General features: G+C 45.8%; 1 protein-coding gene across 1 annotated transcript in view; it reads right to left on the reverse strand.

Moving 5' to 3' along the window:
• The window catches only part of CSMD1 (CUB and Sushi multiple domains 1), a 1,512,254-nt gene that overhangs the window by 212,559 nt on the left and 1,271,782 nt on the right, over positions 1–27,913 (reverse strand). Inside the window, exons 42-49 of the mRNA XM_029933196.1 lie at positions 22,641–22,779; positions 18,972–19,159; positions 13,981–14,175; positions 6,979–7,095; positions 5,112–5,225; positions 3,162–3,257; positions 2,368–2,529; positions 476–649 (exon numbers count right to left, since the gene is read on the reverse strand). Of these exons, the coding sequence (XP_029789056.1) occupies positions 476–649; positions 2,368–2,529; positions 3,162–3,257; positions 5,112–5,225; positions 6,979–7,095; positions 13,981–14,175; positions 18,972–19,159; positions 22,641–22,779 (1,185 nt within the window). The remainder of the gene's footprint in view (positions 1–475; positions 650–2,367; positions 2,530–3,161; positions 3,258–5,111; positions 5,226–6,978; positions 7,096–13,980; positions 14,176–18,971; positions 19,160–22,640; positions 22,780–27,913) is intronic.

The following is a 27,913-nucleotide window of genomic DNA, read 5'->3' on the forward strand; positions in this document are numbered from 1 at the left end:
CATAAGCACTTCATAAAACAGACTAAAAAGGCTCTTAATAATACTGGAGGAATCAGACTGTGCTCAGTTTATTACGAAACAGTAGGTGAGTGTCCCACGTGGTGGGTTTCTTAGGATGACATGAATTTGGATTTTCTCACTGACCTCAGAACACACTGATTTAGGTGCAGTGCACTCTCTGTGGAATGGCAAAGCGCATCAGAATGAGCAGAATCCGCCGACCAACTGCGGGTCCTGCCCGGGTCCAGGTCTGGGGGCTCTGGGAGGACCCAGGAGTCTGGGGGCGCCAGGAGAGGAGGACAGGGAAGCCTTCCCTGGGTTGCATACAAGGAAATCCAAGAAGCCGCTTGAACACATTCACGTGTGAAAGCAAGGCATGATCCTATTGTGTTTTTAGGGAAGTCTGTGCAGGACAAAGACTGCCAGCGGCCCAGTCCAGGAACTGAAACGTGAGCCGGGTTCCCGGGACCCTCACACTGCAGGGGGTCTCCAGATGTCCGTTCATGGCAGGTTCCAACGGCAGCCTGACTGTCACACGGCTGCCATACGCAGGGGCTGAATCCACGGGGGACGCAAGGCGGCCCGGGAATGACATCTGAGCCTAACCGGCACTGCAATGCGCTGGGTCTTCTCGGCCTCCGCCCACACCCTGCATGTAGGACCAGGACTGTGAATTAGGGTCCTCCGTCCCGAGGAGGGGATAAGGCCCCTGAGCACGAAACTCAGGAGCGTCCAGCATCCAGCCGCAGCCCCGCCCGTGTGCTGGGCTCTCCCTGACAGACTCAGGAGGAAGAGGTATTTAGAAGGGACCTCCTCCTTCCCCTTCTGGGGTGCTCGTGGGTCCTAATTCACTCCTTTTCCCATTTCTGACTCTTCACGTACACCCTTCTACCTCTCAGGGGTGTGGGAAGCAAAGGAGAACCGGGAAAGACATGGGTTACTTAGGACTCTTTGTGAAACAAAGTCAACGTCCCTTTCTCCACAAGATCAGAAAGATGGAAATGTCTTCATTATCAAAGCCTCAGTGTCAGCAAGGACGGCGCGGAGGGCGGATGAGAGCCCATGAGGCGGTGGTCCGGCAGACCTGGGTCAAGTCTAGGTTTCCTGCACCCTGACCTTGCTGCTTTGCCCTGAGGTCTCTAACGGGTCTTTAGAACACAACTGCGTGTCAACAGGAGAGACGAGACACCCCAGAATCACGGACGTCAGGAACTCCCTGCGCAATGCAGAGCTTTAATAAAGTAGGAAAGAATGAAGCCATAGGTGGTATACGAATGCGTCCCTCAGAAAGGTTTCAGGTCACTTCTTGGCTCCCATGTAACTAGCATCTTTCAGAAAGTAATACTCGGTTTAACTTTTCAGATGTATTGGAAACTCCCCCAGGCATTCTTATGTGACTTATAAACTGCATTCATGACTCTATTTCTTTACCTCCAAGGGATTTAGCTTTGGTAAGAAGGCAGTTTTTGCATAAACTCACTGTAGGAACAAAGCAAGAAGAGGGGGTATTAATACTGAGGGTGTTAGAGTCGTTCTATGTTCTTCAGGACAAGGAAAATATATTCTCCCTCTAAATGGTGGTCTTGTCTTACCACTCTTCTGTTTTTATTCACTTTAATGGCAATATATTACTTTAAACCAAGAAACATACCTTTTACAGTCATGACTTCTGAGATTAATATTTGTAACTAGGATAGACTTAGGGTCGATTGCCCCAGATATTTTAGTGGATGTTAAATCTTTATCAAAAATGAAGGAAAGCCTCTTATCAAGACAGTTGATGTCAGTAGCTTGAATTTCTCCAGGTTAAAAAATGTACTTAAGGGGCGCCTGGGTGACTCAGTGGGCTAAGTGTCAGACTTTGGCTCAGGTCATGATCTCACGTTTTGTGAGTTCGAGCCCCATGCTGGGCTCCGTGCTGACAGCTCAGATCCTGGAGCCTGCTTCAGATTCTGTGTCTCCCTCTGTCTCTGCCCCTCCCCTGCTTGTGCTCTGTAGCTGTCTTTCATTAATAAATAAAAACATCAAAAAATGTACTTAATCCAATACTTTCTCATTCCTTTATAAATCATATTGTTGCTGAGCACTGAAGTGTATATAATGAAATATTTTATAATTTATGAAATAATTGTTTTATAATTTATAGATTGTATAAAATATTTTGAGGGCATGGGTTTTGCAGTGTATTAGAAATGAGTTCTATGAAATGACAGATTGCGATTTTCCGTAATTATTTTCCCCACAAACATGATGGTGCTGCTGAGCCTGTTTTCTGAGGCCTTTCATGAGAGGACCGACCCCCTGCTGGTAGGGGGCCTCCTCCACTCTTCCAGAGCAGCGAGTCACCTCACTAGCCAAACGCCACACTGAGGCCTAGAAGAACGAAGCACTTCTTCCTATTGGGGCACAGCCTGTCCCCGCAGAGGCGACCTCGCACATCCTCACAGCCGTCGCTGCTACACCCAGAGACCTGCTCCCGCTTCTGAAGGCCTGTCAACAGTTTACAGGTAGGTTTTTCAAGTTCCTGCACTGAATGGACAAAACAAAGGTAGACGCTATAGATTTTTTAAAAAAACCCTCATTATTTAGAAACTTCGCACGACCTGAAACCTTTTGAACACGCTCCAATTTCAGAAATAAATATGAAGGTGTCCCAGTGGCAAACGTCACCGGGCACAAACCGAATAAAGCAGGTACTGAGAGTCGTGGGGGCGGGTGGTGTTGCGGGTCTTGTTTGATGCTGTTAAGTTGCCTCCTCCGCTTCCTTTTCTACAGGAAGATCTGGAGCTGTCAGAGGGGCTTTAATGTTTTCCATGAAAGCAGGGGTTAAGTCCGAAGTCTGGTGAAACACTTGACTTAATTACACAAACTGGAAGATACGCGCAATCCTTTTGGCAACTATGAAGTCCCAGACAAAGGATTGGTCCCGAGCGTTTCCTGATACGCGAGGTAAGTGAGGTCTCGCTGTGCCTTAGCAGGAGAAACACCATATATCCTTAAGGGTCAAAATGAAAAGTTGTGTTTTTTTTATTAAATCGTCTTATTATAAATAAATGAATACCTTCAGTTTCTCAAATATTAAAAGCTGCAACGCAGATAGGGTTAGCGCTTTGTACGTCGGTGGTGGGGGAGGGGAGAGCCGGGCGCCCCGTGACCTTTACCTTGGTAAACGAAGTGGAACCCGCGGGCCGAGGAGCCGCTCTTGGCGCTGAACCGGAGGAGAATCTGATTGGACGTCGCCAGGGGCAAGGTTTCACCTAGGGGGACAAATCAGAGATCACGCTGTGCGGCGGCAGCAGTATTTTGGAAAATAATTACTAACTTGGAATTTCGCTTTTCATTGTTGGACTTATGAAATTCCCCCTTGGGCTTACGATGCAGACACCTTGTTTCTATCACGAATTTAAAGCTGGTCCTGCCTATTCACAATCAACATCTCCCGGTGCTCTCCTCTGACGCAGGCACTGATCAGAGGTCTGTTAGCTGACAATGCGGGAAATGTAAGAATCAGATTTATCAGTAACTCAGAATCAACTCTAGCTGACAATTACTTGCTAGGGTTTTACTTAAATTAAGAAAAGTAAGAAAATCTGAACCCAAACCTTGTTTACAAAATACTAAAGCATTTAGATTCAGGAAAAAATAATGTATGAAATATATTTTTACCTTCTAAAGTACACTTATGAAACAGGAGTGGTCTCTCTCATGTGCTGCTAAGGCGCATACTAGTGACAAAGGCATTTCAGAGGTGAATGTATCAGTACATAACAATATTTTAAATCTGTATCTTCTGGGAGCACCTGGGCAGATCAGTCAGTAAAGCGTCTGACTTCACCTCGGGTCATGATCTCACCGTTTGTGAGTTTGAGCCCTGTGTTGGACTCAGCGGACAGCTCAGAACCTGGAGCCTGCTTTGAACTCTGTGCCTCTCTCTTCTGCCCCTCCCCTGCTCGTGCTGTCTCTCCCCCTCTCTCAAAACTAAACGTTAAAAAATTAAAAATAAATAAAATAAATCTGTATCTTCTGATATATTTCTAGACATTCCATCATTGAACGTTGCCAGAAAATAAGACATGGGTCTTAAGACCCTTGGTTAATAATAGCGAAAACCAGGAAATAACCAAACTCAGTGTTGGTTGGCAAGAGTCTGTGATCCACACACATGACCTGACTTTGCTAAGTGACGACAGGGACAGCACAGACCCTGCAGTTTGTCCAAGGTCCAAATCCATGAGGGGCTAATTAACTGTGCTGCGTTAATCAGCTGACTACGGCTCGGCACTGACACAAATCACATTTAGTGTATATTTGTGTTTTTTGGTAGGGAAGGCTCCACCTGTGATTTTCAATAAAAGCATGGCATAGAAAATGAGCCTGAAATAACATCCATGTTTACAGGGCGTGTGGGTGGCTCAGTCAGTCAAGCATCTGACTTCAGCTCAGGTTATGATCTCATGGTTTGCGAGTTCAAGCCCCACGTTAGGCTCTGTGCTGACAGCTAGCTCAGAGCCTGGAGCCTGTCTTCGGATTCTGTATCTCCCTCTCTCTCTGACCCTCCCCTGCTCACACTGTCTCTCTCTGTCTCTCTCTCTCAAAAGTAAATAAAATGTTGAAAAAAAAGAAATAACATCCCATGTTTTATGCAGCCCCGCACATATACACACACATTCATGTGTGCATGTGTGTACATGTATGCATCCGTATACCTGTGTGAGAGTGATGAATCCTTATACACACACATGTAAAGGTTGGCAAGGAATAAGACCATAACAGTGATACTGTTTCCCTCCAAGAAGATGAGGAGACAGAATAGAAAATAGAGACACAAAATCATTTATTATCCCTTTTTCTGGTATTTTCCTTGGGTATTGAGATGGATATTATATTTCCTACAACTTCAGTAAGTAAAATGATAAATCTGTGGTTTTATATATGAGCTAAAAATACGGTTGAAATTTTATATCAAAAATAAAATGTTATTAGGTAGGCAAGCAAATTCAAAGATGATTGCATTTCTCCCTCGTTAAAAAAGAAAAAAGAAATAACAAGTTGAAAATGAATCACCCTGGCTGTCTACATACAATTAAAGAGCAAATGCATTGAATGTTTACCTGAATGGGAGCCAGAGAGGGAGCTGAGAAGTCTGGCCTGTGGGTGTGTCCCGTCAAATAACTCTGCCAAATCATTCAGCGCCGTCTGGAAATAGGCAAACTGCCCAAACACCACTGCAAAACAGAGGGCGTGGGTTGGCACGTGTGCTTATTAAGAAGTGAAGACAGGGAGCTTGCGGTCTTGCTCTGCCGATTTACTGACTCCTCCCAAGGATCCCAACCCTCAGATGCCTGTAGAACATGATGGGCTGCTTTCCTCCATCCTAAGAGTTTTCCGTGGCTTAGACAGTTTTGTTTTGCTTCGGGCTGTCTTGAAACTTAATAAAAGGAACAGCATTCCTGTTCCCAATCTGGTTTGAATATTAAATTTTTTCCTGGCGCTACATTAAGGTAATAGAAGGATAGGCCATGGCCGCCCCATTTACTGAAAAGCAGTTAACGATGTTTTGCTTAATGTAAGATAGGAGCAGGGATCAAGACACGTGTTGGTTTTAAAAACACGCCAATTTGGTGAAGAATTTAACATTGTACATTTCTTATTATAAGGTGAAATTCACATGAACTCACTGAGATTTAAACACGGGTCAGCAGCACATTATAGAGTTGTTTATGATGATCCTACCGCAGAATTTTATTTATCCCATAGGTGATATAAATAGCAATAGTTTTGGCCCGTGATCTAAAACACCTAAGGCTCAAGTACGCACGGTGAAGGTTTTCGTTAGTTTCGAAGACGTCTGTGAACAATAAATATAGTAAAACCTGGGTCTGCGAGCATAAGTCATTCTGGAAACATGCTTGTCATCCAAAGCCCTCGCATATCAAAGCGAATTTCAAGGGCCGTTGGCCCAGTTGTGATCATGTGATGTCTGGCATCACCAACGACTCGTATTATAAGTCATCGCTCCTGTATCTAAAACTCATAGAAGTGTTTGTGCGTCTTGTGGAACGGCCACAGAACCACTTGCTCGCAATCCAGAAACTATTTGTCTGCCGCGGACCAGCTTCTCACCCAACAATTAGCTTTCTTGTCATGCAATTGTACTTTCTGAAATGTTCTCCCTGAAACAGATTCTGGCCTCAGAACCCTGATCTCTTTTATGTCTATGAGCGGGAGGCGGCTATTTCGAATGTAAAGAAAGCAGAAAAAAACTTAACCCTGTAGGGTTTTCACTGTTCAACTGTGAAAAAAAAAAAAAGAATCTGGACTATAAAGTTGTAAAAGCTACTATCTGATTTACTCCAGAAAGGAACCCGAATCAAAGAGGCGTCCTTGGTCAGGAGATATCGGAGGCCTGGGAATCCAGCTCTGGGCAAACCCAGCGCAGGCCCAGCAGGAAGGCCCTTGTGGAGGCGGAGCCATTCGGAAAGCTGGCTCTGACTGGGAGCAAAGTTCAGGGAGGAATTCCTAAGTCAGATGTCGAGGGGTTGGGGACGGGGCTCTGCCTGTTTTTCCGTCCTGCTCACTCACAGGTGAGCTCACTGACCCAGTGACTTCCGCCATCATTTGGTTGAGAGAGGCACATACACATGGATACCCAGTGCTCCCTTTGCCCCCCTGACTTGGCCATCCTCCCTTGAAGAAAATGCTTTCTAACGGAAGTTAAGAGCCAAGTCAAACTCATTCCCTCTGATTATTCTGGGTCAGAATCTCAGAAGAAAATAAAAGCATTTGACGTGGCATGGATAAAATGACTGTATGGGTGCTGTATACACTCAGAAAACGGGTTGTTTAACACAACTCACCTGCGTTTATATTTTTATTACAGTGAGAGCCGTAATGTTGGTTTATAAGACACAGAAAAATTAACACCAGAACAAATATGACCATGGATAAAACGTTAAAAGAAGGAGAAACTTAACTCACCAAACTCCTTTGGCACCGTTATGGAGTAGGAGCATATCTGGCCGGCCGTGTAGTTATGAGGGTAGTTTGGGGACAGGACGACTCCTTCCGATCCCGAGTACTGCCCTCCACAGGGAGCTGCAAATGGGAGTAAGCACACAAGTATATCCACGTGCAAACCTCCGCCACACCTGCTCACGAGGGCGGGGCCCGAGGAGGTGGAGAGCACTGAGGACATGCACAGCTCACCCGGTTAGTTCAACAGTTTCACAAACTGGGGGTGCCTGGGGGGCTCAGTCAGTTAAATGTCTGGCTTCAGCTCAGGCCATGATCTCACGGTTCATGGGTTCGAGCCCTGCATCGGGCTCTGGGGTGAAAGCTCGGAGCCTGGAGCTGCTTCGGATTCTGTGTGTGTCTCTCTCTCTTTCTGCCCCCTCGCAGCTTCTGCTCTCTCTCTCTCTCTTTCTCTCTCTCTCAAATATAAACATTATTTTTTTTTTAAGTTTAAGAAAGTGGACAAGGATAAAACTACTTAACACCACTGTGGGAAGTGAAGGAAAGGAAAAGCAGAGATTTACCAGGTTTGAATAAAGGTAACTTAGGAGAAAAACCTATGATGATCTTAGGAAACTCTAAAACCTCTCTCAGACATGCTAAAATGATCATGAAAACATTAGTAATAAACTAACAGCAAGTCTGAAAGAGACGGAGTTATTTGAGTCTCACCAGAATTTTCTGCTTGGCATCAGTCATCACCTTAACTGAAGGGCTACACAAAATGATTTCAGTTTTCTACTGTTTTTCGATGACTATGGGGCTTAGAAAAAAATAATGTTTGCTCTTAGTTTTCATTGTTGCTTGAAGTTTTCACCTCAAAGACTCAGTTCAAGAGTACCATGTAGAATTCCTAATGAGCTAGGCCTCTTGCTGTAAGGTTGATTTAAAACTGAATTGATTCATAACTAGAAAGCCAGGGCAGGCATAGTAACAGGCGTGACATGCAGAGCTGTGCGTGTGCATGTGCGTGTGCGCGTGCATGTGTGTGTTTTTATTTTCCTTCTGATTACTGTATTCACTTTGGCATTGCTCATGCTGAGAAAACACTGAAAACTCTGAGAAAACACTGAAAACTCTCTGGAAGCATCTTCAAACAGACATTCAATTGAATCCTAGTCTCAGGATTCCCGTTTTTTAATTAAACGTCCTACACTTCAATCCATCAAGTGTGACTTCAGAGGACGTCCCAGTTCGCAGAGCCTGCCCGGGTCAGGCCCTGGACCCCTGGCTCCCAGACCCCGCCGTCTGCACCCTGACCACACTGTACTCATCTCCGTGTACCCCCACGGACCTCAGGTCAGAGTCGCCTTCAGCATTTGAGAGAGTTTAGGTTTCTAAACTCACTTCTTCTTCATAAGAGAGTTTTCTCGCATTAAAAGAAGACAAATCAAAGACAATATATTAATCCTTTCAATGTCAGTCAACACACTGTCCAGTCCTGACCCACAGGCATTCTCCACAATGAACAAAGCTCCTTGGACTATGGTGACACTAATGTCAAACACCTCATTCGGGATTTCTGAGTTCAAAGCCATACACACCAGCTTGGGAAACTGAGGTCTGACTCTAAGTGTCAAAGGAAAATAGTTCATGCATCTGACAGCGTTGATCTACTTAATGATCAACAGGTAGAGATTTTCCTTAATTACACTGAGTGTGGTTTTCACATCAGTGTCTTAATTCAGAATACTTTTATCACCTCACTACACCTACACTGACTTTTTTACAATTCTAAATAGAAAAATTATTTTCTAACTTGCTGATGGAAGTTAAACTCCCACTAAGCTGAAGGTTTTACATGAAATGCTGGGCGACTTATTCTACTAATTTAGATACATCACTTATTCTTTTTTTTTTTTAACCTCATCCATATAAATGCAGCCAGGTTATTTTAGAACTATTTTGTTTCCTTAAAACTTTACAGTCAAATTTTAAAAACTAAGTATCATGAAGGATAGATATTTATTTTTGTTAAGCCGCATAGAATTCAAGCAGGTAACTTTGCAAATACCCTTTCTTTTACATCTAGAAAATTCATCCAGTCCAAATTTTAAGCCACAGGTATGAATAAAAAGTGGAAGTAAATCCTCACTGGGGTAACATTTGGATGCTCAAATTATTTGACAGACAGAAATCTTATAAAGGACATTGTGTGATGTATTTGTGGAAGAAACTACAAAGATTTATTTTGTTCAAGGACAGGATGGAAAAGTATTATTTTGTGATAACAGAAGACATTAAAAAAAAAGATGAAATGAAAGGAAACTGACCTGACATTTTAGGTCCACTGCTTCCTTGCTACACTGGGTTGCGTTTACACGTTCTTCCTCAGATGTTAAAGACAAGCACCAAAACTGTACATTTCAAGCATGACCAATCCTTTGTGAAATTGATGGAAGAACGTACAGGATTTTTATTTCATTCGTAATGATTATTCTGTCCATGTTACTGTGCTGACCTAAGACAAGATAGGCATGGTCCTTTCCATAATGGACACGATTTTATGTTAATGTGAAAAAAGGAAAACAAACATGTTCTTCCTCTTTGGTAATTAATGCCGTACACAGATCATGTCCTAAATGGATAAGGAGTAGCGACGGCGTAAGTGCAGTGGCCACAAGGAGCCTACTGATCCGTCACTTTAACTGGAATGGACGCCTCGCACGTAAAGGCAACAGGACAGGATTGAACTGAATGTAAACCTGAAACCACACGTCTAACATCTGGCCCATGAAACAGGCTCTGGGTTGTTTCAATTTCATTCTGATTTTACAGTAAATTTCAGTGAAGAAAAACTGCAGATAACAGGTGAATCGCCAAGAAAAAAAGTCATATTCTACATTTAAAACAAACTTGTCCAAAATGTGCTGCCTGCACTCTGTAACATATGATCTATAGACATGGTTTTTGTTATTTTTTGGGTATTTTTTAATGCTTTACTTATTTGTGAGAGAGAGAGAGAGAGAGTGCACACACATGCACACACACACACACGAGTGAATGAGGGAGGAGCAGAGAGAGAGGGGGATACGGAATCTGAAGCAGCTCCAGGCTCTGAGCTGTCAGCACAGAACCCGACGTGGGGCTCGAACCCACGAACCATGAGATCATGACCTGAGCTGAAGTCAAGCACCTAATCCATGGAGCCACTCAGGCTCAAAATGTTTAAAATATAGCAGGTCCATGCTCCCTAACAGACCCAAACTAAACTACGGGGGGAGGTAATTTCTGGTTTAATGATTTGGAAGTCTGAGTTCTATTTAAAACTAAATAAACAGTTTACATAAAAAGTTCTATTTTGTGCACTTCGATGACAGGTTAACAAAAATTGTTCTTGGCTTTATAGGTCTTCAAATACAGAAGAAGAAATAGTTTCTAATTACAAATTTGATTCTATATCTATTGTCCAAATGTGACTCCATTTATTTGTGCTAATTTTGTGGCTATCATCCCCCACGAGTTCAAATTGTCTTTGAGTTTCATACAAATTTAATTCCTCCTGCATTATTATTTAAAAAGGTCTGAAGCTCATGTTCTGTCTTATTTTCACACCAGCCCCATATATGTCCTCCATGGCAATGTCTGAAGAGGGATATGAACACAGCTGGGTGTCCACATTGTTTCTTGGAAAACAAGAAAAAACATTAGAATTCTGTAGAAAGCGATATCCTTGGAGGTGCTGCTTCTCAAGCATTGCTTGTGAGGAGTGTCTGCTGGGAGCTGCACTAGGCGTCAGTGCACTGCAGTTATGGGGTTTCATGCTCACGTGGTGACTGGATGTCAGGTCAAGAGTCTGCGATCACTGGCCTCTGGTGTATCGAAAGGACCTGTATGCAACTTACACGTGGATTAAGATTTACATATAGAAACAAGATTCTCTATTTACTGAGCACCTACTTTGTTTGAGAGAGCCTTATGCATATCCCGTTAATCTCTCCAGCACCGATGAGGTGGGCGGTGAAGCCGGGATCTGGCTGGATAGTCCCCGGCCCTGGTCCAGCCCCCACGCTGAGACCCTCCCCCCAAGGTGAGGTCCTCAAGGCCTGGGTAGTAGCTGGCAGGCAGCGCAGGACCCACTTCCGGGACCGCCGTCTAGGGCCCCGGGCTCCGGTGGGCGGCGGTGTCCCCTCCCAGACGCAGGACCGCGGCAGGAAGGCCCGCCCCGCCACGCTGTCCCACTCCCCCGGCAGCCCCCGCGGTCACCTGAGGGCGTGGCGTCCGCACTCTCCTTAGATACACCCCGCTCCTCCCCGCCCTGGCGGCCGTGACCTCACCCGCACCGCCCAGAGCTGACGTCTACACACCTCCCTCGTCAGTTTGCTTCCTGTATGTGCACCTATTTCCACACACACGTGTACGTGACACACATATATTAACCTACATTTAATATATATTTTATTTACGTTAATATGTGTATTTAAATATAGTACCTATTTAATGTATATTGAAATACATGCACAGATTCATGCCTGTAAGTATAAAGGGTAATATATCTAAAATATAATAAAATACATATTATTTATCCATATTATTAGTTATAAACACTATTATAGTAATGCTAGGTATTATTAGTATATAAATACCAATAACGTATTTCAATACATTATGTTTATCTATTACTGTAATATGAGGAAATGTTTTATTGTATGTTTATAGATTTATTTCCCTTTATACTTAGAGATGTGTAGATGTGTATATATGTAAAGAACACTTTACACATGTAACAAGTGATGTCCAAAATCTCAAATGTAAAAACAACAATAAGCGTTGAAACAGAAGTTTGAGATTACTTCTTCATAATTTGAGCGGGATGCGGTTTCTCAGGCCCTCCCAAGTCTATGAGGCTACTGGGCACTCTGTGTCTACGGCGTTACTCAGATTGCATAAAGGGCAGGTGCGTTCTAAATATAATTGATATAACTTGTGACATGAATTTTCTATAAAATTTAATATGTACATATACGTGGGTTTTTATGTTTATATTTTTAATGTTTGTTTATTTTTGAGAGAGAGAGACAGAGTGAATGCGAGGGGAGGGCAGAGAGAGGGAGACAGACACTGACGCAGCTCCAGGCTGTTAGCGCAGAGCCTGGCGCGGGGCTCGATCCGTGAACCGCAGGCGAAATCATGACCGCAGCAGAGCCGGATGCTCAGCCCACGAGCCGCCGGGCGCCCTGGCCTCACGCCCTTATGGCTGACCTTCCAGAGATCGTCATGACGGCCCAGGAGGGTCCTCGCTGACGGGGGACGTGGCTGCCCACGGGCTCCGAGCCGCCTGCCCACGGCACACAGGTGGGTAGGGGCTGGTTCCTCCTCTCTGGCTCCTCCTCTAGACCAAGCGGAGCAGCAGGCACCCGCCGCCCGCACCCCAGGCCGAGGGCTTGGGGGGAAGCAGATCCACACAGGGACGTCCCGCAGGGCCCCACGCTGCTCTGAAGTCAGTGCGAGTTATTGGGGCGGCCAGCTTCCTGGTCCTCCCCAGACGGGGGCACAAGGCCAGCACAGACCCTCCCGACTACGCTCAGACACGGATGAGAACGTGGAAACACCGCGTGCGAGGAGGCCACGGTGTGTGTCCTGCCCTCTCTCGGCATTGTTCCCTCTTCCAGACCTGAAGTCTGAGACGCATCAATGATGCTATTTTTGTTTCTGTTATTAAAGCATGTAACATTAGGAAGATTTCACAGGCTGTGGATTTTTCCATTAAAATTTATTTCTAGCTTTTCACGGACTCATTCATTTCGTCTGGAAACCTGGATGGAGTCCTTACTGCGACCCAGAACCTAGTGCTGGCCGCGGCGGGCGGGCTTCCTTGACCAACAGTCTCCGGTCCACACACAGACTTAGAGACAGGAAGCCACAGCGCAGCCCAGGACTCGACCTTCGTTTCTTTCCTTCGTTTGCTTTAATGTCTATGCACTAATTTTAAAATTTCACCTGTTGGGTCTGAAGGGACCAGGAACTTTGCCAGCTGCCCTGAGTGGGGGAGAACATAAAGGTTTTGCTGAGTTCATTACATCTAACTACACTGGGACTTGAGTTCATCCTAACATAACCTGGGAATCAGGTGTTTCCTGCAAACAGCACGGGGTCTGCCCCCTCCTTTTCTCAGGGTAGAGACGACAGGTCTTAGGCCTGAGGCTGGAAGACTGGGCTGCAGACAGTCCTGGGAAATCACGGATGAGATTAACACTCAGAGCAGAGACCTGGAAATCTAAGCCTCTCTCTGTCACTGCGCTGTCCAGGGTAAGTGCCACCAGACTGCGGTCATGGCAGGTCAGCCCAGTCTGTTCTTTTTGGGGAGAGGGGGAGGGAGAGAGGGAGAGAGAGGGCGAGTGCACAGTGAGCTGGGAGGGACAGAAGGAGAGAATAGGAGCCTGGCCCAGGGCTCGATCCCACAACCCTGCAAGATCACGACTGAGCCAAAATCAAGAGTCAGACGCTCAACCGACTGAGCCACCCAGGAGCTCTGTTCTCTCTGTTCTTGAAGGTTGATCTTACTTTTAATATGTGGCTTAACCTCTTAACATGTGGCTTTAGAAATTGAGTGCCCATATAAAGAATTACAAGTATTGATATTTTGGGGAAAATGACACCTATATGCAGAGAGAGAGAGAGGAGAGACACAGAGAAACACAGAGACACCGAAATACAGAGGCAGAGACAGAGGCAGAAAGAGTGTGTCTGGAGACAGCTAACTGGCACCTCTTAATGTACATCAGGCCTAGAATATGCAAAAACAAATTAAAAATGCCAGAGAGAAAAACATCACCGCCTCCCGAAGCCTGTGACAGATGGCGCATGGAATGATACGGCCCCGGCAAGGCGGAGTCTGCACTCGCTCCCTCAGGGACCTGACCCTGACCGCCGGCCATGGGCCAGAGTGCTGAAGCGCCGGCTCAGCTCTAAGGAGAGGCCGTGTGTTCCAGTCACAGCGTCGCGGAAGGGAACGCGTGTCACACGTACCGCTGCAGGAAGGCAGGGCCTGGCTCCAGGCGGGCTTCCCGTCGGCCCCAATCACGCACGTGATGGAGGACGGGTCCACGATCTTGTAGCCAGAGTCACACTGGTAAGTCACGGTCGAGCCCAGCTTGAAGTCCGTGCCGATCCGTGTCCCGTTCATGATATTTCCAGGGTCGAAACAGGCCTCCCGGGGCTTCTCTGCAGAAGAAGAAACGGTCAACTCCGTGAGCACAGGAATCTTAACCTTCCTGCGCCTGTCTCCTTGCTCGCCCCTTTGTTTAGTGCCTAGAGCAGTGCCCGGTGTATGAGAAAAGCTCAAAGTTATTTATAGATTGACAAGTAATCAAGTGATTAGTTAATAATGTCGATACGTCACAGTTAACAATTATTAGTTAATGATTACACATAAAAAACAGGAAAAACTCCACCGATGGATGGAGTCCTTTCTTGCCGGGCTCCAGCACTGCAGCATGAAACCGACTCGGAAGAAGCAGGGGTCATTTCCGAGCCCTGCGCTCCGGTCACACTAAGGTGGGATCACGGCCTGGGGGCCGGGAAGAGGGGGCTGCTCCCGCCGCGGGCTGGGGCCCCTCAGTGAGGAGCACCTCTGATCCTAAGAGCGGCCAGGCTGGGGGACTGGGGAGGGGAGGAGCGCCCGGCCTCTGTAGGGCCCCCACCCTGCAGCGCAGGCAGCGGGGTCAGTGCCCATGGACAAGCGTCGGTCACCACACCCAGCCACTCCAGCCTCCCGGGGGTGACGGCCCAGGGAGGTGAGGGCCTGCTGGGTGCGGTGCACCGCGCAGGGGTGTGGGGGGCGCTGCAGGGTCGAATCTGTTCTTCCCTGCAGCTCTGCAAGGGTCAAGCGGGCCTGCTGTGCACTGCGGAATCTGAAGCTCAGAGCAAGTTTAAAAGTTTCCACTCAGGGCACCTGGGAGGCTCGGGTGGTAAGCACCCGCCTGGGGTTCCCGCTCAGGTCATGACCTCACGGTTCGCAAGTTCGAGCCCCACATGGGGCTCCATGTGGAGCGCTCAGAGCCTGCTCGGGATTCTCTCTCTCCCTGTCTCTGCCCCTTCCCTTCTCTTTCTTTTTCTCTCTCTCAAAATAAATAAACTTAAAAGAAACTTTCACTAAAAGCCTATCTTTTCCCAAATATAATATAATAGTCTTTCTCCCCCTCTGAAACTTGTAGCTATATGGTTAATTCCTGCTAACTTTTGGTAACTTTACCATTTTAAATATCTTTATATTCGACAGATCTTCCAAAGTATCTCTCTAAATGGATAAACACGTAAATAGTTCTATATAGTCACACAGTTTATATCGAATTTCCATCATCTGAATGGCTTTCTGCTTACACCTGTCAAGATTTTTCATGCCATCGTCAAAGTTCCCAGTAATGTCAGAAGGCTCTAGATCTTCAAGTGATCAATTAGAAGATGTCTGAAATGTTCATCTTCATTTTTGTAGCTGACAATTTGGCCGTGTGTGCATATGTGTGTGAGAAAGAGAGAGAGAAGAGAGAGATTCAGGCCATTAACATCAACACATGCTCAAGGATAAGTGCAGTGGATAAAATAAACATGTTTTCACTCTTTCCTTTTGGCTTGACAAGACTTCTCTCTGTAGAAAGTTCACACGTGTCAAATCCCTCATTCGTATAGAAAAGATCTCTGGAGATTATAAGTGGCAGACGAACTTTTTTGGCTGGAATTAATGTCAACGTTACTGTCTGAATTTTTTCTGACTGATTGTCTGCCTGGTGCTTATTACTAATTCTACAAAAATCCTACTAATTTGGTAGAAGAGGAAAAAGCACAAAGTTTGGGAAGTCTCGCAGGAAAAAAAAAAGGCAGTTTAACTGTATTTATACCATATTTTCCATTATAGTTATAATGATCTGTGTCAACAGCCAAAGAGAGATCTCTTCGGCAGTCACTGACTTACTGTATTATGGAGGCTCCTGGGGAGGTCACACGATTAAACATCCGACTTGGGCTCAGGTCATGATCTCCCGGTTCATAGGTCTGAGCCCCACGTTGGGCTCTGTGCTGACAGCTAGAGCCTGGAGCCTGCTTGGGATACTGTGACTCCCTCTCTCTGCCCCTCCCCTGCTCTCTCTCTCAAAAATAAATAAACATTTAAAAAAAAGGGATCTATTATGTTATTTTACTTACATACATACTTTGCTAAAATGCAACATATACGAAACATATTATACATGTTATACATTATATATCATATATTATTATACATTTAATATATATTATCTGTTTTTATATATTGCGTTTTAACCAAAGCATGTAAATGTAGGCAGATGCACATACAAATATATTACATGAATATATAATTTATATAATTTACCATATATAAACTCATGTAACACCTTGATTTTGCTGTTACTAGAATGTGTCCCCAAGAAGTGTGTGTTGGGTCGGGACCACGCAGTTGAAAACCCATCTGAAGGCAGGTGCCGTGTCGGTAACTCTGTGTGGCTACTTATGCACCACCCACACTGAGGGGCAGTCATTTTCAGCAAAGCAGGAACAAATGAATAAACCCGCAGGCTACACGGGCCGTCAGTGCCTTCCGGCTGGGCGGACTCAGGATCTAGTGACTGTGGCTGCTGGGCTAGGCCATACTGTTCTCTCTTGTAACGGAAGCTTTCTGGGCACCCGGGGGGCTCCTTTACTTAAGCCTCCAACTCTGGCTCAGGTCCTGATCTTGGGTTTGGCTTGTGGGGTCGAGCCCCACATTGGGTTCTGTGCTGACAGCTCAGGGCCTGGAGCTGCTTCAGACCCTCTCTCTCTGCCCTCCTCCACTCGTGCTTTCCCTCTCTCCTAAAGTAATAAAACCTTTCTCACTACACAGCAGTCCCTCTGATGCAGGAGACGCATTTCCAGACCCCCAGGGAATGTCCCAGATTGCACACTGCACCAAACGCTCATGCCTATGAGAGCTTTATGAGAGATTATCCACAGCTACTACTAATATAGCTCCAGGGAGAGACCCCGCTGAGCATGGGTCACCCCGACCACAACCAGGAGCGCAAACCACAGGGACAGGGGCCACCATGGATGCCTTTCAGGCTCTTCGGTCACCTGTTTGTTATAATCTCTCTCAGCCAAGCTTGCTGTCTCACCGAACACCAGGGACACGATCATCTGCTCTGGTCACTGCGTGAGATTTCTGACGGCAAGACCCTGCTTGTTTCTCCAAACGGGCTCACGGCCTCTGTTCTCTTGGTTCCGCCCCTCCGGCTGCTGGTTCGGGATGTTAGGGATCAATCACACACACCGGTTTTGCTTATGGTTTGTCGTATTTTCTAATAATGACTCATAACATGGTGGTTTTGCCACAGCTCCTGTCCCTTCTCCCTAAGGACGCACCTCTGAGTGCTCCTGCTCCGGAGGCCGGTGGGCTCGATCCCCCGTGTCAGGGGCTGTCACTCAGCGAGGCTGCCCAGGGCTCCTCCTGCTGCTTCTCGGACCCCACCGGAGCCTGGAGAGCTTTTACCGCCTTCCGCGCTGCAGCCCCGCCCATCCTGGTCCCGAAGAACTCACACAGAACACGCTGGTCTTTCCTCCCGCCCCTGGGCAGACACCTCCTCCTCCCGTTGTGCGCTCTTCCAGCCCAGACGGCCCTGGAGAGTCCAAGGTGCACAAGTGGGCACTGATAAATGTCCCTCCTTACATTTGGAGGAGGGGCGGTGCTTTGCGGCTCAATCCAGAACGGCCATTGTCACGGTGAAGTGACGTGTGTGAGCTCTTGTTAATACAGAAGCTATCCCACGGTACGGAGACTGCTTACCAGGGCTGTTTCTAATCATTCACACACATGAACAGATCCCAGCCCCAAAGCGCAACACTCCTCTGATTGCTGAAGTGTGTAATTTTCTTCTATTATGCATTTTAATAAGAATCCGTAAGTTTGTGGATTTTGATGTTTAGAAGGAAATAGATTAATTTTCTACTTAAAACCATATAAAGAAACACAAGTCCAATGAAGAATTAACAGAGATGAAATGTGTCCTGTGTATTATCTGACAATTCTAATAAATGATAAGTAACTCAAGTTTAAATCAATATACACATTTTCGATATTTCTTAAAGCACTCACTATTGTGAATTGGTATTTCACGAAGTCCTTTTCTCTAGTTCTTTGTAATATAATTTCTATGTTCTTGAGTCACATGAGAAATGGGTTTGAAAAGAAAGTGATGCTTAGTTTAGGGTGGTTTTTGTTTGTGAGTTTGTCTGTTTTCTTTGGATGTTTGGCCACAGGCCATGGGGCCCCCAAATGAAGTGGGAGACCCCATCTGGTGAGCAGACAAGGAAGCCTGCCTGGGCGAAGGCCCCTCGTGAACCAGCGCCCATGGGGGTGGATGTGGGGAAAGGCCACACAACTGCACACTGGAAAACAAGGAGACAAAACTGCTAGTTTGACATACATAACCTTAATCATTCTAAAGAAATGAATTAGAAGATATTAAAACACACGTTAAAATAATTGTTTTATTTTTTATTGTTTCTTTAGTTTTGAGAGAGAGAGAGAGAGAATGAGAATGAGCAGGGGAGGGGCAGAGAGGTGGGGAGACAGAGGATCCGAAGTGGGCTTTGTCATGGGAGCACAGAGCCTGGCACGGGGCTCGAACTCAGGAACCACGAGATCATGACCTGAGCTGAAGTCAGACGCTTAGCCAAGTGAGCCCCCCAGGCGACCCAATTCTTAAATGTCATCAACTCCTTCAATACACACCTCATAAGTTATGTTTAGATGACTACAAATGGGGGGGGAATTATTCATGTTTCTTGTTTCCTGTCAGCAAAGGTAGAAATGTGTCTCTGGATTTTCTTCCTCACTGGAAAGATCGCGCATTAGGTTACACGAGCATTTTATGTATGAAACAGTCATGCAAGACGTCAGAGATAAATGCTTATGATGAACAAACCTCGATGCAAATTATTGGGCACACAGATTAAGCTGATCACAGTACCTTTAAACTCAATGGCGAACCCCGACAAGCCCACAGACGCGTCGCTCCGAAAGGCCAGAAACAGACTATTTCCACTGCTCTCTATTCTCTCTGGGGCTTGAGAGCCCTGGAAACTTCCGAGGAGAGGCCTGTTGGAATCTTCTCCTTCATAGATATGTAGGAAATCATAGCTGGGCTCCATGTTGAAACTAAAGGAAAGAACATCCCGTCAGGTTAGACACCGAAATGTATCTATTTCTCCCAGACTACGAGCACACAGTGAGTTCACTTACTTTCATGCGGCGAACTTTAAAAATTGGGGCAACCCAACAGTTAAAGGTAAAAATACTTTAAATGTGAAAATAGCAATGCATGCACCTAGTATGAGCGATGAACACTGTTTGCGTGTCACATAACGGCAGCGGTGTTCAGAAGAGAGGGGCTTGAAGACATCTGTGAGACAACTCCTAAGAACGAGGACAGCATCTCCTCCCTGCTCCCAGGAACTGCGAGGGACATGTGGTTTGGAAGAAAGGGACTCAGAAGGGAATTCTCACCGATATTTGATTTTTATGTGAATATCTCTAGCTTTAAAAATAGGTATCCTTGATGTTGCTGATTAATTCTTTTTTGAGTTTGCTTTTACTTTTAAAAAGGTAATTGCCTGTACGTGCTTCGGTCGATCGGCTGACGTCAGTCACCCCTGGGATGGCACGGAGAGTGCCAGGCACCCGCTCCTCCACCATGGGCTTTCCCCAGTCTTCTCTTTCCCATCCTCCTCCCCCACCCCCCTCACTCTCCACTTCTTTGTCTCTCTCTCCTCTAGTATTAAATACCCTGGTAATCCCCAAAGTTCTCAAGCAGGATGTGGCTTTCAGTGTCTGTGCCACTTTTCATGAGAAGGCTGGTGATGAAAATGCGCCTAGTCTCAAGTAAAACACCGAAGCTGGTGCAGAGGGTTAAGATCTCGATGAGATCAGAGTAAACCGACACGTCAGCCAGACTACCAAGTGCTGCGTTCTGACTGGCCTTCCCCGCTTCCTCGCGTGTGACTCGGGGCCTCTGCGTCCTCAGCAAGGACTCGTTCTGAGCAGCTTCTGCTCTGTCTCCCCTCAGTTGGCAGCGTATTTGGATAATAGGGTTGGTGAGTCAGGGCTCTTCCCAATCACTAACGTGGGCTTCGTGTAAGTGGCTCTAGTTTATCCGGAGCTCCTAGGCTGGGCCCCACTGAGGACCCGACGTGGACACCACACCAGTCCTGCATCGGGCCCTCCCGGTGAGTGCCACGGCTGCGCTGGCTCCTGGGGGAGGTCCCTGGACACAGTCCTGAAAGGAGGCTCGCAAAGATGCCTTAGTCTGCTACTTGACCCGTTCTTTGAAATGATGAATGAAGGAGAAAAGGGTGAGGCCTGACCAAGCCTAAAGGTGCCAACAGGGGTTGTATCAAACAAGAAGGATCTGATTTGAAATACTTTAGAAGAATGTTATAAGAATCCGGTGACACTGAGTCTCTGTTAATTCGTATAGCCAGTTATTGTTATAGATTATTTTTGAGCCCTGGAAATACAGAGTCACAGAAAGAAAATACATTCTGACCCCCCTCTCTCTCTTTTTGGCTGTGCCATAATCCATGCACTAATGTCTGGAGTGAAGTTTGTAATTCATCATGATTCCATTTGTCAAATCCATTTCTTATGTTTTAAAAAAAATTTTTAGAGGGGGAAGAGGCAGAGTGGCACCCCTGTAAAATCCATTTTAATTCTGCACGATCCATGATCCCCAATAGTAGGCCCAAGTGCGGTCCAGCTCTTGAACCAAATGTAATCCGAGTCTCAGTGTGAGCAGCTTTGCTCCCCAGTCTACAGGGACCTGGGGTAAGTCATCCCTCCCCACGACCCCAGCACCAAGAAGGGCCTCGGAGCGCATGTTCCCGGTCGTGCAACACGGGGTCTCTCCTGCTAGCCCTGCCGGCTGCGCCCACTCCCAGCCCCGTAAAGCCCACCTGACCGTAGCCACTCCCCTTAAACCATGCTTCAGGGCAGCACCTGTCCATGCCAGCCCCTCTTTGCTGGGTGGGTGAAATCCTCGTTTCCCACCGGGCACTTCTGGCTCCCCACTTGCCTCTCCTGAGCCCTCTAGTTGTAAGGTGTCAGGGTCCCTCCCACCTGAGCGCCTGCATGTTGCCCATGTCTTACAAGAAGTCACAGATGTGTGATTTTTCCATGCCAACGGGTCCGCTAATGACTTAAGAATCTATAAGTCAGAAGAAAACTTGGGAGATTTTCTGCTTCACCTTTCTTCCAGAGGGGTGAGTAAAATAAGTAGAAAAAACCCCCAACAACCTCTTGTATCAAACTGTCCTCTGTATTATCAAATGGATCGCACTGTAGGGACCTTTATAATTAGTCACGGTGACACACTGGGAGACACGGACTCCAATGTCTCAGGCTCTTGTTCTCTAAAAGGCTTTCAACTGTTAATTTACTTTTCATCTCATGGTGCCAGAGGGGTCTCCTGGTCTTAAGGAAGCTTTGGTAGAACTTAGCGTTCACAAAACCTACAGAGACTCCCCAAAACACAGCAGCAAATATTCAGAGCTTCTGTGTAATGGCTGCATGGCATAGTATGGGTTCCCCATTGGGTAAATTCAGAGCAGCTTCAGGCAATCCGAGGCATGATGGCTTACCAGGACTACTTAGCATTTAGAGTCATGGACATTTAAAATCACTCCGATTCACATCCCATCAGGAGAGAAAGTGAAAGAAGATAATGACGGCCAGGCCTGGGCTGGTGACGTAAACATCAGAAACGGAACCGTGTTCAACTGACAGATAAATGTAATTAGAGCATTTCCACTTCGCCCTGGAGAGCTAAGAGATCAAGAACCGCATCCCTTTTAAAATGCCCCTTCATCGAGTTCCATCATCAAAATGCAAGTGGCACGGAGGGGGCACTTGTGGGGAAGAGCACTGGGTGTGATATGGAAACCAACTTGACAATAAACTATAAATAAAAAAATGCAAAGGCGAAGATCTTGGGATTTGGACAAAATGCAATGATCATGTAACACATACGAGTAATAGGATTGCCCTACGGAATTTACATTTATAAAATATTCATTATGTTGGAAACTCCACCGTCTGGTTTGGCAGGGATAAGTTAGCAATCCTTTTTTAAAGTGTAATGTCTGTTAATTCAGACTTTACGGCACCCACCTTTAGGGGAACTTCCATTTTCACAATTCTGTGCAGTCATGACGTTGCACCAATAGTAACAGGGCTGCCTGCACGAATGTCAGGTGCACATGCAGAGAACTGGGAGACACTGACGAGAAAGCGCACTAAGTGCGTCTATATCACCTTTTTATTACTCTTCCTGAATATTCTGCGAATTAAGCCTTCTTACGTGGAACGTATTGCGTGCAGGATGGTATTTAAAAGTAATTCTTTCTATGTCACATGTGTCCTAATACAAGCAAAGGGACTCAAAAGCAAAAAAAAAAAAAAAACAAAAAAAACCCGTATGTTTCCATTAAGGTCACTCTGCAGCCCGATGGGGGCCTACTTGAATACCATCTAGGGCTCCACTCAAGGTAAAACCAGGCACTTTTTCATGAAGGGATGTGTGAGGTAATTTTTAGGTGCAACACTTTAAAATTCCACGAAAGAGGGATTCAGCAAGAGACGGTACCTTTTGAATATCAAGGCGATGACAAAGTCTGGATTCACTTTTATTCTCCAGTCGCATTCTTTCCCGGGAGGATATGGCTGTGGGTAGTTAGGTGACAGGATCACACCCGCTGGGCCGGTCAGGTTCCCTCCACACGCAGCTGCCGCAGAAGAGGGACAGGGCCAGTCAGAGCGAAGTGGGACATCACAGGACTCATAAGCGCACGCGCTACATGTCGGGTTATTAGAAAATCCAGACTGAAACCTAAGGCACAGGGGGTCCGTCCGGTTTTCGTGGCCTTGCTCGTGGATTCCATGCAATGTCCCACCCTGCTTTTAGGGAGGATTTGTAACTGTTGACAAATCAACTTAACTTGCTGTAATTCTAAGCCTCACCCTCACTCCTACAATGCACACAACACACGTTGCAGAGACAGCTGGGAAGGGGAAAGAAACGGGCACCAACGTCATGTTACGGTTCCGCTGATTCTTCTGTCCTCTCGTAGGGATTGCAGAGTCAGTGCTGCCTTCTAGAAGGCACGCTCCCTGCTCACCTGTGTCTCACCGCTGCCTGGCACAGCTTGTGATCAAGTGCTCAGGAAATACTTGCTGAGTAAATGAGTACATGCTATTCCACATATTTCTGACAGTCCTCTGATATATGGAAGGTCTGGGATACATTTCAAAATGACAACAGGAACACAAAGTTTAAGTGACATCTGGGAATATGGAGCCAGTGAGAGACTGAGCTAGAGCATCCATCCAGAAAACATTCTGTAATCACAATGCTCGGTAGTTAACATCAGCGAGCAGGGCTGTAGATGATGCTGATCGATCTGCTCTGCTGTTAGCTCTCACTTTCTCACTACTTGTGTTTAGATCTGTATCAGGAAGATGACAATGATGAAGTTCAATGGCGTTAATAGACAAGCCAGTTTTCATTCTTGAACTTCAAAATGTATAGGATGGTTTCTTTTATTAGATAGGATTTCTGTTAAATCTTCTGTCGTGTGGAAGGTGTTAAAGGACCACAAAACTCACACATATACATCTTAGAGTCACACACGAATATACTAGATAGATTTACGGTTCTTCATGTCAAATACTGTGATTTCTCACCAACTGGCTTTAAAATAATCAGCCCAATTAAATTATGATGTTTTCCCTAAACTATGTATCTTTATTCACGTCACTGGACATATATCCATTTAGGAGAAAAAAAGGTAAGTAGAAACAGAAAACGCCCTACTTGGTAACCTTTTATACACACACACATACAATGGCCTCTACTGTAAATAATGCCAAGGTATCAGCTTTCTAATTTTTGTGATGATTGTGTCTTTAAATAGTCATTTAACATTCCTGAAAACTGAATTTCCCATAAGAAGAAATATAACAAATTCCAGTGCTTTCTGTTATAATTTCAGTCCCACTAAAGGCAAACTCTAACTGGTATCACTAGTATCCTAATAAACTCAGATACACAGTCAAGAGTCATAGGATATAATTTTCGCAAAAATGGCTAACCCCAGGCTCCCCCAGTGCACAGGCTGGCTGTCATAAACTCTGCCGGGACCACCCTCTGATCGGCTCTCCCAGGACGCGGCCCCTCGCAGAGTCGCGGGGACGTTGACAGCAGAAAGCCCAGCCAGGGATGGCGGCAGGTGGCGCGGAGGTGGGGCGAGCGGGTGACTCGGGGTCTAGGCGTTTCCGCCGCACGCAGGCTTTGCAAGATGAAGAACGACAGACCCAGGGCACCGGCTACCAGGGTGTTGCCAGCAGGAAGAATTTGGGGTTGACATGAGGTACTCATTTGAGAGAAACAAAGAGGCATTCCTGTCCTCTCCTGAACCGTCTGAGGAGGCATTTTTAAATGAGGTTATCTAAGAGCGCCCGGTGGAATTAAGTAGCGTTGTCTTGCTGTGTTTGTTCTCTCTTTGGGTCAGGCATTCGCCATTTTAGCCTCATTAGGTTTTAATTTAAAGCTTGCAAAATACTTTGGGCAGGATTAGCATTTAGCACAAAATGTGACTCAGACACTCCAGGGAATACTCCAGAAGGAATGGACACAGACACAAAAGCCACCAGTCGGTATGACTCGCCGGTGCCTTGCTAGGAGTCCTTAGGCCCCTCTCCGTACCGTCTAGAACAGCACCTTCACCCTTCAGGGTGTGGGGCAGTGTGCTTTAAGGAGACGCACTCATGTTTCTGCTTCAGAACACTTCAGTGTTCGCGTCACTAAACAAGACAACTAGCCTCGAAAGAGCCCCGTGGGTCAGGGCAAGACGGTGACGTAAAATGAATTTCTGCAAACTTGGGGTAAATTCTTGCTTTTCAGAGCTCTTTACAACTTGGAGTTGGAGAAAAGGTATTGCAGCCTATGTAAGGTAGGAGAGATTGCGGGGGCTTTGAGGGATCCTCCAACCACAGCTAGAAAGTGGTGAGTGCCCCGTACTCTGGAGATGAGTCCTTGGGAATCAGCTAAAAACCCCAAAGGGAGGTCACCTCATTCATTGGAGTCGTTTGAAAAGTGAGAAAACGGAGCTATCCAAATAGTCCACGCGAAAAATGAGGTGGTGGAAATGTGAACGACATAGCAACGGGTGAGAGGCTAAGAGATTTCAGAAAAGGGAGAGAAAGAAACGAAGATGGGAGGGAAAACACTAACAATGATGATTAAACAGAGAAGGAAATTAGCAGGCCACTCAGGAAAGAACCAATTCAAAAGGCCAAGAAGAAGATGAAATTAAAATAAAAATCCAATCTTACTATTAAAGTGCCTATTAAAATATTAAAGAATCTTCACTTTCTTTCCATATCAATTTATGATACTAAGAAATATGAACAATGGGGTGCCTGGGTGGCTCAGTCAGTTAAGCATTTGACTTTGGCTCAGGTCACAATTTTGTGGTTGGTGGGTTCAAGCCCCGTGTCAGGCTCTGTGCTGACAGCTCAGAGGCTGGAGCTGCTTCGGATTCTGCGTCTCCTTCTCTGCCCCTCCCCCGCTCGTGCTCTGTCTCTTTCTCTCTCAAAAATAAGTTAACATTGAAAAAATTTAGAAAAAGATTATGTTCGGTGTTTTTTTTTCTCTCCTTTGGGGAAAAGAAACACTCACCCATGACTCTGTTGGTAATGTAAACTGGGCAACCCCTCTGAGTCTTGAAAGCCTTAGGACACTTACACTTGTAGAAATACGTCATTTATAAGTGATCAGGGATGAACGAGAGGGTTCACCTTGGCTGTCTCCGTGGTGGGGGCAAGGCTGAAGCGATTCTGAGCGCACGGGAAGAGGGGACGGGCCATCTGAGCGCACGGCCCCATGCAGCCACGGTGCGGCCACACACAGCTCACAGACAGCCCCTCGTAGCACAAAAAGACCCTCATTTCGTTTGGCACTCGTAACTCAAAGTACAGTTGACAAGATAAACAGGACGCCGTCACTTAAAACCGGTTCTAAAATAGCTTAGACAAAGATAAAGTGATTATGAAGCTCACTGTGCATGTGTGTGTTAATAGTATTTACCTCCAGGTAGAAAGACAACAGCTTTTTGTCCTCTTCTTCCCCTTAATTAAACATGTATTATTTAGTAATAAGGAAGAGAAAAAGCTCAAAAACAAAATAAAAGGCTTTTTAAAGTCCGCACACCAGAGTTTATGTGCCTGCTAAGACATGATACACTGATGGTGCCCCAGAGGGTAAGTGTCTTACCGAGGACGTAAGCTCCTGTTTGGATACATATTCCACATGTAATGAAGAGATAACATTCACTCATTCCCGATACACGTTTCCTGTTTCCTGTCATAGGCGACCTGCATGTGTAGGCCGGGCAGCCAAGATAGCTGATACTCAATTACCTGCAAGTGAGTTTAGCCTGTCCTTGGGGCCAATGCTCACGGCAGAGGAAATGCTGCCTGTTTTCTCTGCTGGGAACTGGCTTATCTGGTCATTGGCCAAAACTACGTCACCAAGAAATAAACCAACAAAAGATGATCGATTAGTTTGGAAGACGGTCACATTCTCCCAATTCTACATTAATGCCGACTGAGAAATAATTTTGAAACGTTCAGTGGACAGACGCGCTGCTCCCCCATGAGGTTAAAATCATGCGAACTGGGGGTGTGACTCTCCCAATTTAAGAACGGGGTGCCGGTTTTAAATGCTTGTTGCATTTATGGGCAATCACTCTGTCTTAAAAACGAAGCACACAGGAATCTTGCCAGTCTGCAGAGGAGGCGGCTTGAATAAGGTGCAGAACAGCACCCACAGAAGTTATGAAGTGTAGACGCGGCACGAAGCGTCAGGTGCACAGGGCGGCTCTCTGCCGTGGCTGAGCGTGCTGACGGGGACCCACCAGACCCCGTCCGGCTTCAGAATCCCTGAGGCACCGAGTGGTAAGTTAGGAGCCGCATAGCACGGCTGCCGGGAGCACGGAGAATCTCTCCTGCTGCGCCGACGAGCATAAAAATCACTTTAAATCACAAAATCCCCTCAAGTTCACCCTATGCAAAATGGCCTATTAACTATGTGCATATCATTTCATGATCACTTCCTCTCTTCACAGATTAATTAAATTTTACATTTTTCCAGCAGATCATAAAGAAGTACAAATTAAACGGTGACAGTTCATTAAAACATAAAGTATACCAGAGTTCCTTTCAAAAATAAGATGAAATAGGTATTCATGGTGGAATCGTTGATTGACTGAAGGGACAATCTACATGTAATTACTATTTTATATAAAAATATATGTTTCCCTGAAACCGTATTTGTGGTGGAGTATCGTGGGTAGTTATGCAAACAGAAGTCTGCAAAACCAACTGTTATCCTTCTAAGAAGGTCAAACTACAAAATTCTAGTGAATTTCAAAAACATGGTTCTCCTTTTATCTTCATTTTGACCAAAACAGTATAATTTCTAGCTTTCAGGATTCTATTAAAATATGCTGATAATATGGAAAAACCACCTAAAAAAAGAAAATACTTTATATTGAGTAGGTTTTGCTGAAGGACATGTTCCTATGTTAAAAATGAGACTAGCTAAGGGAGGTTATGAATTTTTCAGCCACCCAGAATGTTGAATTGGTCATCTGATGGACCCATATTTTTACAAGATTTGTTAGGGATAAATGTCAATTACTGCGCCTACGTAAACCACTTCTTTGACTTTGCCTAATAAAATAAAGTTTCCAGGTTTACGATGAAATTTCCATTTAGTCTCATGAACTGGTGGGCATGTGAGAAACTCTGGAGAAATATTCGGGAGCGGCGGGAAGCGTGGCGCACACGTGTCCGGAA

This window comes from Suricata suricatta, chromosome 1 (assembly GCF_006229205.1).
Source record: "Suricata suricatta isolate VVHF042 chromosome 1, meerkat_22Aug2017_6uvM2_HiC, whole genome shotgun sequence".
Classification (NCBI taxonomy): Eukaryota; Metazoa; Chordata; class Mammalia; order Carnivora; family Herpestidae; genus Suricata; species Suricata suricatta.